The sequence below is a fragment of the Garra rufa genome, chromosome 18 (assembly GCF_049309525.1).
Source record: "Garra rufa chromosome 18, GarRuf1.0, whole genome shotgun sequence".
In the NCBI taxonomy this organism is placed as follows: Eukaryota; Metazoa; Chordata; class Actinopteri; order Cypriniformes; family Cyprinidae; genus Garra; species Garra rufa.
In genome coordinates, this window is record NC_133378.1 from 43,827,821 (window position 1) to 43,843,947 (window position 16,127).

General features: G+C 38.6%; 1 protein-coding gene across 1 annotated transcript in view; it reads right to left on the bottom strand.

Annotated features, from left to right (window-relative positions):
• Positions 1 to 340: 340 nt before the first annotated feature.
• The window catches only part of corin (corin, serine peptidase), a 37,566-nt gene continuing 21,779 nt past the window's right edge, over positions 341 to 16,127 (bottom strand). The window contains exons 11-21 of the mRNA XM_073823580.1: positions 15,882 to 16,027; positions 12,727 to 12,834; positions 12,530 to 12,643; positions 12,319 to 12,429; positions 12,116 to 12,233; positions 10,878 to 11,006; positions 9,526 to 9,575; positions 7,769 to 7,943; positions 7,243 to 7,514; positions 3,938 to 4,071; positions 341 to 481 (exon numbers count right to left, since the gene is read on the bottom strand). Coding sequence (XP_073679681.1) covers positions 341 to 481; positions 3,938 to 4,071; positions 7,243 to 7,514; positions 7,769 to 7,943; positions 9,526 to 9,575; positions 10,878 to 11,006; positions 12,116 to 12,233; positions 12,319 to 12,429; positions 12,530 to 12,643; positions 12,727 to 12,834; positions 15,882 to 16,027 — 1,498 coding nt within the window. The remainder of the gene's footprint in view (positions 482 to 3,937; positions 4,072 to 7,242; positions 7,515 to 7,768; positions 7,944 to 9,525; positions 9,576 to 10,877; positions 11,007 to 12,115; positions 12,234 to 12,318; positions 12,430 to 12,529; positions 12,644 to 12,726; positions 12,835 to 15,881; positions 16,028 to 16,127) is intronic.

The following is a 16,127-nucleotide window of genomic DNA, read 5'->3' on the forward strand; positions in this document are numbered from 1 at the left end:
AACCAACCAGTTAACATACTGGATAGAAATCTTTAATGCGCATTTTTACACAAATGTGAACTGTATTTACAGAGCATTAAAAACATAGTACATCAGAATTCAGATTTACTGCTTTATGTGCACAAAATCAGTAGAAAAATATTCTTTAAAAAATGAAAACGGACGGAATGTTGCACCGAAGGCAGAAGCTCGTGACACACGGTCTTACACAAGAACAATAATACTCAAACACGAACACGGAGATCACACGAGAGGAGAAGCACAGCATCCCAGAAACACACTGACGACACACACGATCACAGAATATCATTGGTTGAGAGGTTTGGAAGGTCACGCCCATTTACAGAACCGACCAATAGCAGCAGAGAGAACGCAGAGAGGAAACTAAGGTGAGCAGCAGGAGCCCTTTGACCTGGTGTTTAGTAGTGAAGCCTGTTTCGCCATCACACGCCGGCAGCACCTGTTCATCAGAACTAGACGTCTACACAAGACAAGGATCGCTTGCAAAAAAGAATATTTAGCACTTCAGAATTAACCTTAGTTGATCTGTTTCCATTACAGATTTGCGCAAAAAAGTTGGCGCTATTTCATAAATGTCAATTAAAAAGTATTACAAAATGATGGTGTTTCCATTAACCGATGTTATGCGACTAAACTGTATTTTTTCCTCTGGCGATAAGTCATGGCAAAGGATTTTTGTTGGATTTTGGCTATATTTAATCGAATGTGAGCTTTAAATGCGAAAAAAACTTTTCCATTGCTGTTTCGTGAAATATTCTTTTTCGATTTACCTGAAAAACCACCTCATGCGAGCGTAAACACTTTTTTTTGTGATATATTTTTGCGCAATTGACAAGTTTCCATTTTCAATTCACAATTTAAAGGGTAATGGAAACAGCTATTTGTCAATAAAATTTCTCAAGTGTCGACTTAATCTTCTTTCCGTTTAACTTTACCACATATATTCTATATCGATAGTTTAAATGTCACAAAAATTTCTGGATTTTTTTGTTGAGAAAAGGTGCTTTAACACAAAAAAAGTGATGTCACATGACAGGATTAGCCAATAGGCAGCATCTGTAGACGCGTTTCCATTCCCTTTAAATTGCGCACATTGAAATTGCAAATACGCTTAATAGAAACACGTCAATTACGCAAAAACTCCCATATATCGCAAAAAAGCTTTACTCTTGCAATCGGTGTTTTTTCAGGCAATTTGAAAAAGGAATATTTCACAAAAAAGCAATAGTAACATTTTTTTCTCATTTACAGGCCACATTCGATTAAATATAGCCAAAATCCCACAAAAATCCATTGCTATGAGTAGGTACGTTACAGATTTGCACAAAACTTTGGTGATATTTTATAAATGTCGGTTAGAAAGTATTGCAAAATGATGGCGTTTCCATTAACCGATGTTATGAGACTAATGTATTTTTTCCTCTGCCGATAAGTCATGGCAATCGATTTTTGTGGGATTTTGCCTATATTTAATCGAATGTGACCTATAAATGCGAAAAAAACCTTTTCCATTGCTGTTTCGTGAAATATTCCTCTTTCGAATGTGCCTGAAAAACCACCTCATGGGAACAGAAAAACTTTTTTGCTATATATGGGAGTTTTTGCGCAATTGATGAGTTTCCATTAGGCGTATTTTCAATTCGCAAAGTTTTTACGCTCTCATGAGGTGGTTTTCCAGGCAATTTGAAAAAGGAATATTTCGCTAAACAGCGATGGAAACTTTTTTTGCATTAACAGGACGCATTCGATTAAATCCCACAAAAATCAATTTTAGTCGCATAACATCGATTAATGAAAACACCGTCATTTCGCAATACTTTTAAATTGACATTTATAAAATATCGCCAAAGTTTGTGCAAATTCTGTAATGGAAACGCGTCTAGTGACACGACATCTATTCAGTTTCCAGCTGCGTTTTGACTTTGTCACAAATCAAACATCATCTGTTTCCCTTCGTCTGAAGTGATGTTGAAGACAATCAAGGTTATTATGACTGTTTATAAACGGAGAAACAGAAATCAGTGTAGTGTCTTTTGTGTCTAAGTGAATGTCTGAAGATCGCTGTTAGTTTGTGGATGTGCTGCAGATGCAGGAAGTGTGAAACAGGCCAAACACACACACACACACACACACACACACACACACACACTGTTCAGTTCTTTTAAGATTCTCCCCAATGACCGGGGCGCCAGGAGAGGACACGTTGTTACAACTCTGTGTTTTTTTATTTACTGACTGATTTTCCATTTACAGTTTACTCAGTCCACAAATAGCAGGTTATAAAGCGGTGGCGAGACAACATGCCAAAACTAGTGCTCGCTCCCGCTTATAGCCCGTGCTCATTCATTACTAGATTCTAAAATGCCGCTCTAGGATTCACTGATCCATGCTTCAACTCGTGACTGGCCTATGCTTCAATCAGGTAAGTCAGGGGTCCCCAAACTAAGGCCCGGGGGCCGGATGCGGCCCGCCCCCACATTTGGACTGGCCCTCTGCACAATGCCAGAGACATTTTGAAAATGTAATTTTAAATATGTTTTACTTATATCATGTCGGTATTTCATTATAAAGGTTGGCTTTCAAACTAAAATTTCCCTTAGTTATTAACATAGCCTAATTATTTGTTAAATACACCAACAGAATGGTACATTCAAAGTAATGTGTCAGCATTTGAGGAATTTGACGTGTGATTCAAAAAACACAGTGGACCAACACCAGCAGATGACATTGCACCCCAAATTATCACAGACTGTGGAAACGTAACACTGGACTTGAGTGTTTTTGATTTCCAAATAAAATACAAAACTTGCTTTCATCTGAAAAGAGGACTTTGGAGCACTGGGCAACAGTCCATTTATTCTTCTCCTTAGCCCAGGTAAGACGCCTCTGATGTTGTCTGTGGTTCAGGAGTGGCTTACCAAGAGGAAAACAACAACTGTAGACAAATTCCTTGATATGTCTGTGTGGTGACTCTTGATGCCTTGACCCCAGCCTCAGTCCATTCCTTGTGAAGTTCACCCGAATTCTTGAATCGATTTTGCTTGACAAGCCTCTCAAGGCTGCGGTTCTCTCGGTTGGTGTTTTTCTTCTACACTTTATCCTTCCGCTCAACTTTCTGTTAACATGCTTGGATGCAGCACTCTGTGAACAGCAGCTTCTTTGGCAATCAATGTTTGTGGCTTACTCTCCTTGTGAAGGGTGTCAATGATTGTCTTCTGGACAACTGTCAGACCAGCAGTCTTCCCCATGATTGTGTAGCCTAGGGAACTAAACTGAGAGACCATTTTGACAGCTCAGGAAACCTTTGCAGGTGTTTTGAGTTGATTAGCTGACTGGAATGTCACCATAATCTAATTTGTTGAGATATCGAATTGGTGGGTTTTTGTTAAATGTGAGCCAAATCATCAAAATTAAAAGAACCAAAGACTTAAACTACTTCAGTCTGTGTGCATTAAATTTATTTAATACACAAGTTTCACAATTTAAGTTGAATTACTGAAATAAATGAACTTTTCAATGACAGTCTACTTTAAGATGCACCTGTATATCTTTTGAAAAAAAAAAATCATTTGTCTGTGTGGTGCCTTACAAAATAATAACCTATTCTAGCATTAAAAGGTATAAAAAATACAGGTAAAATCATAATAAAATAATAATAATAATAGTAGTCAGTCCGGCTCATGGAATTTTCTTTTATAAACTGACCTGGCACCCCATTAAAAAAATGAAAATGAATGTATGTGGCCCTCTCAGAAAAAAGTTTGGGGACCCCTGAGGTAAGTAAACCTCCCACTTGTTAACCTGCGTTACATTGCTGTTGATCACCAGTGACATAGTGAACACAACACACACACACACACACACACACACACACACACACACACACACACACACACACACACACACACACACTCACCATGCATGAGTCGATGGTTCCCGCCTCATATCCGGCACAAAGCATGCGTGAGGTGATGGTCTTCATGTCGAAGTATGTCTGACACTGAGAGACTGAGATGATCCGCACCTCTCCCTCCTGGAGCTTGAACGGCACTGAGAGAGAACAGATGACCAAACTGATTCACCTGAGGATCTGACACATCCTGATCACCAGTGATTACAGATTAAAGAGAGACTGAGCATCAGTTTAGTGCAGTCAAAACAATCAGGACTGTGGTGCCAATCTGATACTTCAATGCTGATGCTCCACAGGCTGTAACTGTGAAAAACTGCAGCTCTTTGTGGAACACCACAATGTTTCTATTTGTCCTTTCTGCCCACTTGTGGCAACACTTAGTAGCTTCAGTCTGATCCAGCAGAATGGACTCAGTCTTACACAGACACATCTATCAGCAGTGCTGAGACATTACTACACAAATGTCACCTCTTAAGTAGCACAGGTATATTTGTAGCAATAGGCAACAATACATAGTATGGGTCAAAATTATTGATTTATCTTGGATGCCAAAAATCATTAGGATATTAGGATCATGTTCCATGAAGATATTTAGTAAATTTCTTACCATAAATATATCAAAACATAATTTTTGATTAGTAATATGCATTGCTAAGAACTTCATTTGGACAACTTTAAAGGCGATTTTCTCAATATTAGATTTTTTTGCACCCTCAGATTACAGATTTTCAAATTGATTCACCTTCAACATTTCTCACATTATCACAGTTAGAAAATGGTAATTAAATATGACAAGAACTCAAAGTTAAACTGTGTCAGAACAAACTCATCTTGATAATGTCAGATAGCTTTGATAGAAAGGTATCCAATGGATTACAATCAATCAAAAATTCAGACAACTGTAAGTATGACAATCTTTACACAACTATCAATACTTTGTTGACCAATTACCAAGCAATGCTTGATTTTGTTGAGTCTGTAAAAAGGTTGCATTAGCAAATTAAGAAAAACACTTCAGCGAAACATGGTCTAAGTGTTCGAATAATTTTTGGTGCCAATTTATTTTATTTTTTTCCAGTTTTACAGGTAGTTTACTGTATGAAGAATTTTTGGGTATAATATGTGAACCCAGACCAAAATATGAATAGATAAGCTTTCTATTGATGTATGGTTTGTTAGGATAGGACAATATTTGGTCAATATACAACTATTTGAAAATCTGAGGGTGCAAAAAAATCTAAATATTGAGAAAATCACCTTTAAAGTTGTCCAAATGAAGTTCTTAGCAATGCATATCACTAATCAAAGATTAAGTTTTGATATATTTACTGTAGGAAATTTACTAAATATCTTCATGGAACATGATCTTAATATCCTAATGATTTTTGGCATAAAAGAAAAATCAATAATTTTGACCCATACAATGTCTTTTTGGCTATTGCTATTTTGGCTATTATATCTGGTAACGGAATAATTTTTGGTTTGACTGTACATTATACATTTCATGTACTATAATCAGACTACTTTTAGATTACTGTTGATCTAACGTGTTTATAACATTGATTTAAACAGGAGAATCTCTAGGATACCATATTGATATAAAAATACAAATAAAAAATATATTCCATTTGTTAATCACAACATAAAGTGCTTTATTACTTTAAGGTTTACTGGAGTTCATGAAAGAACTGCAGCGGTTCGCAAGCTTAATTAAACGCTAATAATTAAATCATAAAAATGTCAAATTAAAATAAATCATTATAAGATAACATTAAATCAAAATAAAACACTTACTAAAAAGATGAAATGTAATCATATAATCCATAATAAAGTAACTAATCAAAAATAAACATTTTCTGATAATTTACTGACCCCCATGTCATCCAAGATGTTCATGTCTGTCTTTCTTCAGTCGCAAAGTAATTCAGTTTTTTGAGGAAAACATTCCAGGATTTTTCTCCATATAGTGGACTTCAGTGGTGCTCAACGGATTGAAGGTTAAAAATGCAGCTTCAAAGGACTCTAAACGATCGTAACAGAGGAATAAGGGTCTTATCTAGCGAAATGATTTGTTACTTTCTAAAAGAAATGTACAATTTATACAGGCAAATTCGTCACCCACAGAAACCTTTCACACTGAAAAACAAACAAACAAAAAAATATCGCAAAACAATACAAAATGGAATGTTGAAGCAGCCAGGATGATTTTGTTGTCTACTCTCTTCTTAAAAAGACAAAAAGATATAGAGAGGAATGACAGAATACTTTTTATGCGCACATCCATGATTCAAAGTGTACTTCAGGATGTCAGTGCTAGTGTTACTGAAGCCACATATTATAAAGAAGACCACTCAGTGTTCAAGGACCTTTTCAGTGCTTTGCTGTGAGATGAAGTGGATGAACTTGTCAGACGCAATTCTGGATTTTGGCGTTTGTTTGTACAGTGGCTCTGAACTGTCAAAACACCTCTCAAAATGCTTGCTACAAATGCAAAAAAAAATTTAAATCTACCCCGATACGAATTTTTGTTACGAGGGACGAGGCAGTGTGCAAATGTGTATTACGTGAGGTTGTATTTATTTTTTTTACATTCGAAAACTTCAGACTCAGTGTGCAATGACCTTTAGGGTGTGTCAAAAAACTCCCATCTCGTTTTCTCCTCCAACTTCAAAATTATCCTTCGTTGTTTGATCTTCTTTGCACGTTCACTTTGTAAACGCTGGGTCGGTTCTTCTGCAGCGATGGAGGACGATTTTGAAGTTGGAGGAGAAAATGAGATGTGAGTTTTTAGACATACCCTAACTGTCTTGAACTGGAGTACACAGAGTTCAGGCAGAGCTGGACAAGACCAGCATTTGAGGTTAAAAAGTGTATAAAAATAAATTTTTGTAAGAAAATGACTGATCATTTCGCTAGATAAGACCCTTATTCTATTTAATGTTTTCCTCAAAAAACGTAATTTCTTTGCAACGTGTGTGTGTGTGTGTGTGTGTGTGTGTGTGTGTGTGTGTGTGTGTGTATATGTGTGTGTGTGTGTGTGTGTGTGTGTGTGTGTATATGTGTGTGTGTGTGTGTGTATATGTGTGTGTGTGTGTATATGTGTGTGTGTGTGTGTGTGTATATGTGTGTGTGTGTGTGTGTGTATATGTGTGTGTGTGTGTGTGTATATGTGTGTGTGTGTGTGTGTATATGTGTGTGTGTGTGTGTGTGTATATGTGTGTGTGTGTGTGTATATGTGTGTGTGTGTGTGTGTATATGTGTGTGTGTGTGTGTGTGTGTGTGTGTGTGTGTGTGTGTGTTCGACTCACTTCTGTTTCCCACGTGTCCCCAGCCCGTGATGTGGCAGTATTTGTCTGCTTTGGGCAGCTGGCCGTGTGCAGGCAGACAGACGGGACGCACGTAACTGGTGACCTCCACCTCCGTCTCCAGCTCCAGCACACTGATGTCGTAGTCCACCACCGCTCGACTGTAGCGCGAGTGAACGATGATGCTTCTGACCCGCCGCGTTTGCATGAACGGAGACGGATGATCCAGATTATTGATGCCCAGAACCACTTTCCACACGTCAGCGCTCTCACGCCTGCGCACCAGGAAACTCACACTTACACGGACTAGTCAACACACATCTTCTTCTATACAGATTGAATCAAAGCAGCTTCATGGTAATAAACAGGAAAGTAACAGTGTTAACTTTGAGCTGCAAAGCAGCTCTACAATAGACAATAGAGCCATTATTCAGATCAACTCAGTTCAATGTTGATTCAATTAAACTAAAAGCTGGCTAGAAAACCACGGCAGTGTTTGTGTGTAGTGTGTGTGTGTGTGTGTTCTCACCCCTCAAAGCAGTGCGCTACAGTAAGTGCCCACTTGTTTCCGATGAGCACACAGCCGCAGATGTGTCCGCTGGGGTCACTCTGTAGAGAGCACTGCCACGGCCAGCGGCCCGGACGACTCGTGCGGCCTCCCAGAATCCTCTTCACCATGCGGGCGGCAGGACGACGGCCACATTCTGAAACACAGAGACAGCGGAAGAGTTCGTATAGATTCTGACAAATGACATTCCAGGACTTTTCAAACACTACTTTTTTATTTTCAAGGACTTTAAACAGAGATCTCACTCATCAAACAATGCCTTCTCTTTCACATTCTAAAAAAAGATAAACAAATAAAAATATACTAGGCTAATAAAACAAAATGGCAAAAGCACATGCCAAGTATTACTACTAAGGTATACTACACTTCTCCTATACTGCTCTCCAAAGGCAAAGCACAGTAACTACACATTTGGTCAAAATTGAGGTAAGGCTTAAAACGTTCAGAGAACTAGAGTGTCAACGTGTTTGACTAGCTGTTGTAAAAACTTTAAAGGCATTTTTCTCAGTTTCAGTGTTTGCGTAGTTACTGCACTTTGCCTTTGGAGGGCAGTATGGTAAAACCACAAATAATTTTCTTAAGGGATTGATACTTGTGTATATTTTCTTTCTTTTTTTCACTGTTTTGTTTTTATAACTGTACTGCCTTAATTGTTTGATCTTTTCTACGGTTTAACAATAAAAGGATTTGCGAAACCACTTCGAAATCCTAACCTGAAACATGATTCGCCATGTGCTCCAAAGTCCTGATCTGAATAATGACTGAAGAACCTGATTATTTCAGATCAGGAGTGGGAGGACCAGATTGTGAATAATTTTATTTACATTGGGAATGTAAAATTTACATCGCGTTTCGCAAATAATTTGATTTGAATCATTCAATTCGCAAAATGATTTAGATCAGAACAAATTCATGAATCAGCAGAGGTTAGGGAATTGTTATAATAACGTTAAAATAACGTTATAGCAATGTTATATAAACAAAAAAAACTAACATTCTATTTCCGTTAAGAAAACTTTCCGGGCTAACCAAATACAAACCTTAACAAAATAACGTTCTGGGAACCAAAAACTAATGTCCTGGGAACATTATAATAACGTTGGTGGAATATGGAATAATGTTGTAAAACCCAAATCTAACTTTCTGGCAACGTTCTACAAACCAAAAACTGATGTTCTGGGAATGTTAAAAAAAACGTTCCTGGCTAACCAAAACTAAACAATGAAATATTATGTTCTTGGAACCAAAAATTGATAGCTGGCTTTTAATTTGATCTGGTTTTTGTTAGTGAATCACTTAAAAAATGTAGGATCGAAGTCACGAGATTTAATCAATCGGAGTGATTCCAGTGTAAATGAGAGATTCGGTTCATCTGTTCCTCTTTTGGCGTCTTCAGTCACGTTTACACGACACTGTCAGTACTATTACTGGCTTAGCTCATTAGTTTGATGACATTACCTGAAATAAACGAAAAATTTTTGCATGAAAAGATATGTGCTTTTTGAAAAAAGTAAACACTTATTTCAAAGATACATTGTTTTTAAATATTTTAAGTACTTTTTAAGCACCTCCTCGGGAATATTGTTATTTTCAAGGGTCAAATTATTTCAAATAGTCAAATTCAAGCACTTTAAACCCTGCAGTGGGAATGAAGGAGGAAATAGTGTCTGATGGCCAGTAGAAGTGAGTGTGTGTGTGTTTGGGCTGCTCATACACACCGTCTCTTGTGCACTTGAGTGAGATCTTCTTGTATGATGGGCAGCTCTGCCTACAAACAGGAAATGATGATGATCAGTGTCGGCTGATGGACTGAGTTTACAGACATATTTTACATGGAGCATAACATATTTATGCTTCACACACACACACACACACACACACACACACACACACACACACACACACACACACACACACACACACACACACACACACACACACACACACACACACACACACACACATTTTTTCTTTTTTGCCAAAAATCATTAGGATAGTAAGATCATGTTCCATGAACATATTTAGTAAATTTCCTACAGTAAATATATCAAAACTTAATTTTTGATTAGTAATATGCATTGCTAAGAACTTCATTTGGACAACTTTAAAGGCGATTTCGATTCCATATTTTCAAATTCTTGTATCTCTTCCAAATATTGTCACAACAAGCCACACATCCATAAAAAACTTATTTATCAATACATTATTAATTTATTTACTTATTTATTCAAACCTCAATTTAAAAAAATAACCCTTAAAACTATTTTTGTGGTCCAGGGTCATAAATAAGTAACGCCAGTTAGTATGTTTCCCCATGTATTGACTGACAGCTCCGGTGTTGCCATGTTGAGAGAAATCATGAGTAAGTGCAGAGGCGTTGTGTGAACATGACGATACTGTAGTTCTAGACTAAATGTCAACATGCATTTACTAATCTCACTGATACAAAAACAGAATCAGTATTCCTCAAAATGATTCCAAACAGTGAAATGCAAGCTTAGAATGTGATGCAAACCTGCAATAATTTAATTGTGTTAAACAACACAAATATCCTTTATGTATCTAATACCATTTCATTAACCGATGTCTTTGCTGCTGACCTTAGAAAATCCAATTCAACCATACGAATGAGCAAAACAATGAACACAACATTAGTGTTTGTAGTGTTGAACATGTGGTTTGTTTGAGCGGCGTCCTCTACTGTACAGACGTGAATTTACATTTCCTTCAGCCTGAGGCTCATTCATTTCACTTTTGGTGTGGAACGGCTTTTACATTTGCCACAAACAGAACTTTTTATATAGATGACAACAAAACATTCAAGCACAGTAATGCAAAAGTTACACAAAGTAATGCAATTAGTAACTTTTTTACCAATGCAATATTTTAATGTGTTACTTTAAAAAGTAACTTTCCACAACACTGATAATTATTACAAGCAAATGTCTATAACACAACCCACAGTTTAGACTTAGCCTAAAGGAAGTGTGTTTGGTCAGATGTAGCTAATAGGACGTGAACATTTGATTTAGTCGTTTTGTTCCCAAATGCACAGCTAGGACACACTCACCCTCTCTTCTCCAGCAGGGCCTGTAGAGGAAACATGTTCTGTGGATTCCAGCCTGGGTTTACATGCAGCCAGCGCCTCCGTCCCGCAGCAGACGACACGTCCAACACCGCATCTTCAGAGAGAGGAGAACTACACACACACACACACACACACACACACACACACACACATACACATAGAACTATCATTTGAACAACTGACTGCTAAATATTCTTAGTACAAGAGAGAATTTCCCTCATAACTCACTGCAAATCACAGCAGCAGTAACAGCACCATTAATATATTTAGATGGAGAACACTCTTTAAAGGGGTCATCGGATGCAAAACTCACTTTTCCATGTAGTTTGAACATTAATGTGTGTTGTCAGTTTGTGAACACAACCACCCTACAATGATCAAAATACACCCAGTGGTATTTGTTTAATCTTTAAAAGTAATATCCCCTTTTTAAAATCAGCTCATTCTCAGCTTCTTGTGGGTGTGACGACACACAGACAGAGGCCCCTCCCACAATAGTTGATTGACATGAGCGCCTTGCCTTAGCCCCGCCCTCACCGAACTGAAACGATTGAGGTGTTCTATTGTTGGATGTAATAATGAACACAGCAGTCGTCATTTACTCCCGACATCTGAGCCGCTGAAGACGCAGAGGATTAACGTTACTTTCGTTTTTGAAAGCAAAGCACCGATCCCGATCTACATATGTGTCTATGTTCGTGTGAATCGTTCCTGATGCAGCTTCACCCACAGCAGAAGTGAGGATAAGGGTTTTTTATGCCTCTTAGCAAACAGCCTTTCTTAATAATGTGCTTTTTGGCAAGGCAGCTAAAGTAAACATTATGGCTCATAATCCCAGAGAGGGGCGGGGCGAGCTCATTTGCATTTAAAGGACCATGCAATACAATTAGTTGATTTTTTGCAGAGCTACTTCTTTTACACTACTATTGAGAATTTTTAACCAACGTATATTATAGACTTTTAATTAAGACCCTAAAGAATCATATGAACTTGTGGAAAATGGCCATCTGATGACCCCTTTAAGACTTGCAATATATTGGATCAGTATTTTTCTGAAGAGTGTACATGTGAAAATGTTGGCACATGAGCAATGCTTTATCCTCTAATGTCTGGCACTGAGTGTTTTGGTGTGTGTGTGTGTGTGTGTGTGTGTGTGTGTGTGTGTGTGTGTGTGAGTGTGTGTGTGTGAGTGTGTGTGTGTGTGTGTGTACTGACCTTACCCTAAACCCATCTGTGAGCACACAACGCTGCTGAGGTTGGAGCTCCATCCGTCCGCACACACCCGATACTCCATCCCGGCCTTATGCACCATCACAAAACCCTCATCAGACAGAGACACTGGACACAAACACAACACACCATGAGCCTCTCATCATCACTGACTAATCAAACCATCAGCATCTACATCAGGAGCTGATCTTACCACAGTTCCACTCGTCTGAGCTGTCAGAGCAGTGTCTCCTGCCGTCACACCACAGGGATCGATGAACACACTGATGATTATTACACTCCAGCTCATGACTGCTGCACGCAGCTGAAGACACAAACACACACACACACACACATGAGCGCATACACACACCAGCACTGATCAACTCTGTGTGTGTGTGTGTGTGTGTGTGTTTGTCACTCACAGCAGTTCTTCTCATCCTCCTGTTGGCTGCAGTCTGGAAAGCCGTCACAGATCATGCTGTGCTGGATGCAGGTTTTATCTCCTGGACATTCCCACAAGCCCCGCTCCACACAGCCTAATGACAGACGGAAACACTGTGTTTGTTTGTGAGCGGGATAATGCGGTTTATTAAATCATGTGAGTGTGTTTCTTACTCACCGCATGTTTCCTCGTCGCTGTCGTCATCACAGTCCGTGTGTCCGTCACAGCGCTTGGATGAGAGCACACATCTTCCTGAGCGACACTTAAAGTGACTGGGTGAGCACTCTAAACACACACACACACACACACACACACACACACACACACACACACACACACACACACACACACACACACACACACACACACATAAATTGTAATTGTCTTATTAACTGATCTGAATCATGACTCTATTGTCTTGTCTTTACAGCTGTTTATTACTAAAGCTGTTTTGGAATAATCTATGTGGTATAAAGCGCAATAGAAATAAATGTGTGCATTTGTCGTACACTATATGGACAAAAATATTGGGACACACCTCTGAATGATGCATTTCAAGGGGGTTCAATCAGACACATTGACACAGGTGTATAAACTCAAGCACTAGCCATGCAGTCTGAATTTACAACATGAAAAACAAAAATCAAATGTTTGTCAAATGGTCATTCTGAAGAGCTCAGTGAATACACATATGTTACCGTGATAGGATGCCACCTATAAGTATTTGTAAGCAGTGTTGGGGGTAATGCATTACAAGTAAAGTTAGATAGTCAGATTACTTTTTTCAAGTAACTAGTAAAGTGACGCAGTACTTTTTTATTTACAAGAAGATATCTGAGTTACTTTTTCAAAAAAGAAATGCCAGTTGCTTTTTGTTTCCTTTATGTATTTAATCCCATTTTATTAACCGACGTCTTTGCTGCTGATCTTTGTTGATCCAATTCAACCATACTAACAAGCAAAACTTACTTTAGATTAACCAACATTTGAGCTTCATTTTTCTCATTGCTGAAGAGTGTTGAACTTCCTTTTTCTACAGTTCTACTGTACATGAATCTCCATTTCTTCAGTCACATTTCATTTCATTTTTTGGTGTTTTGCTGAAAATTAAACTTCTTATATTAAAAACAAACAAGCAAGCCTTGCCCAGATTTAAAAAGTAACACAGAAGTATTGTAAAACATTACTTTTCATAAAAAGTAATTAAGTAACGTAATTAGTTTCTTTTTTAGGGAGTAATGCAATATTGTAATGCATTACTTTTAAAATGAACTTTCCCCAACAGTGTTTGTAAGTGGAATTGTTGGAAAGTGGAAGCGTTTAGGAACAGCAGAAACTCTGCCCTTAAAAACAGAAGACCGCATTCAAGTCACAGAGCAGCTCACCGAGTGCTGAGGCGCATGGAGTGTAAAGAGACCAGACTAACGCTGGCATTAATAACAGCACAAAAACTGAAGCATCATGAATGGGTTTCCATGGTCAAGCAGCTGCATGAAGCCTCACATTATGAAGTGTGGGATGGAGTGTGTAAAGCATGCAGATACTGGACTCTGGAGCAGCAGAAACCTGTTGATGGGCGAGTCTGGGTTTGGAGAATGTTACCTTTTTTTCTCCTTTATTACATATATAAAGGAGACTTGACTTGACTTGTCTGACTGCTTTGTGCCAAATGTAAAGATAACAGAATAGGGCTGGTTTTCAGGCACTGGGCTCTTGCAGTGAAGGGAAATCTTCCAACATCAGTGCAGGACCTCACAAAAGCGCTGCTGGATGAATGGGGAAAAAATCCCACAGGAACACTCCAGATTTTTGTGGAAATCCATCCCAGAAGAGTGGAAGCCATTATAGTAACGAATGTGATAAACTCCATATAAAGAGTTAGTTCACCAAAAAATGAAAATCAGCAAATTATTTACTCACCCTCAAGGCATTCTAGGTGTAAATGATGTCCTTCTTTCAGATGAATGCATTAGGAGTTATATTAAACATTATTCTGGCTCCTTCAAGCTTTATGATGCAATTGGCAGGTGTTTCTCCTGATCAGTCCAAAACAAGTCTAATAAAGTGCATCCATTCATAATAAAAAGTGTCTCACATGGCTCCGGGCGATGAATAAAAGCCTCCTGTAGCGAATCCATGCATTTTTGTGAGAAAAATATCTTTATATAAAACATAATAATCACTTTATTATAGCTTGCAGAAAGGTTGGATGATGTTGTGTTAAAGAGTTGGATTTTCATGTTAAACATGGCTAAAGTTTCAAAAAACGATTTGGACGTATAACAGAGTATTTCTAGGTCGAATACACACTTTCGGGTTTCTTACAAGTTTTGGAAAGTTTTTTTCGATCATGACTCTTGATGAGGTCCTGAAGGGTGGAACTCCTTGTATGGGAATTTCTTCCGAAAAAGCGTGCATGTGAACACATCAACCAGAGCGAGAGCAAGAGCCCATCAACGTGCTTCATTCGGCTGCACTGCTGCACAGGACTCACTCGACAAGAACGTCTCTAAGGAAGTGTGGTTTTGGTTGTAAAGGAAAGATAACCTTACTCAGCTTCCCCAAGAACCCAGTGTTATGTGAACAGTGGATGCAGTTTGTTTTTCAGGGGCAGAAACAGAGTTTTGCATGTTTGTTTTATAAATAATGCCCCGTTCGATGCTGGATTTGCACATGGTTTGATACTGAAAGATGGAGCGGTCCCGGCTATAAAAGATCCTGTTCAGGATTCAGAACTGCAGATGGGAAGTGAAATGGCATCAAATGTCTGTTTTGTTGGCAATCGGTGCACAAGTTCTTTAGCTCCGCCCACGGTGCACCTCTAGAAGCTTGGATGTTTTTGGAGAGAATCGTAAAGCTGTTTCTTTCTTTTGTAAATATGATAAAACTAAAGACTTCTTGGAGATATGAAGGATGCAGTACTACTCTATAGGTACTCAAGATTAACATGAGATTGGGTGAAACTGTGTGTTATGCCCCCTTTAATATAATTCTGATCACATTTGTCTGAAATAAGGATGTCATATACACCTAGGATGCTATGAGGATGAGTTAATAATATGCTTTTTTCATTTTAAGGTGAACTAACCCTTTAATTATTAATGTCCCTGCTGCTGTAAAGATCAGGAGTCCCAATACATTTCTCCATATAGCGTATGTGCTGACTTTCCATCTTTTCTAGATGGGAGCTGATGACAGCCAATAGAAGCGTAAGGTTTGATGGGAAGGATCTGAACATTTCTGCTTGTAATTCTGTGATCTCACACTTAAACCTTCCAGCGCCACCAACAGACCAAATACAAACGTCATCTTGTTTCGACTGCTGCACTGACCGTTCACATCCGGGTCCGGAAGCAAACAGGAACTATTCGCTTGACCCTCCTCCGGAAACTGAGTGCAGTCTGTATCCTCAGGCCACTGCAATCCCACAATTCCCAGCACTGACTCACATCGCTCCTTTGAATTCCTACACAAAGACCTGATAGCCACACACACAGACGTCAACTGTATATCATTATAAAGGCACACACACACACACACACACACACACACACACACACACACACACACACTGACAG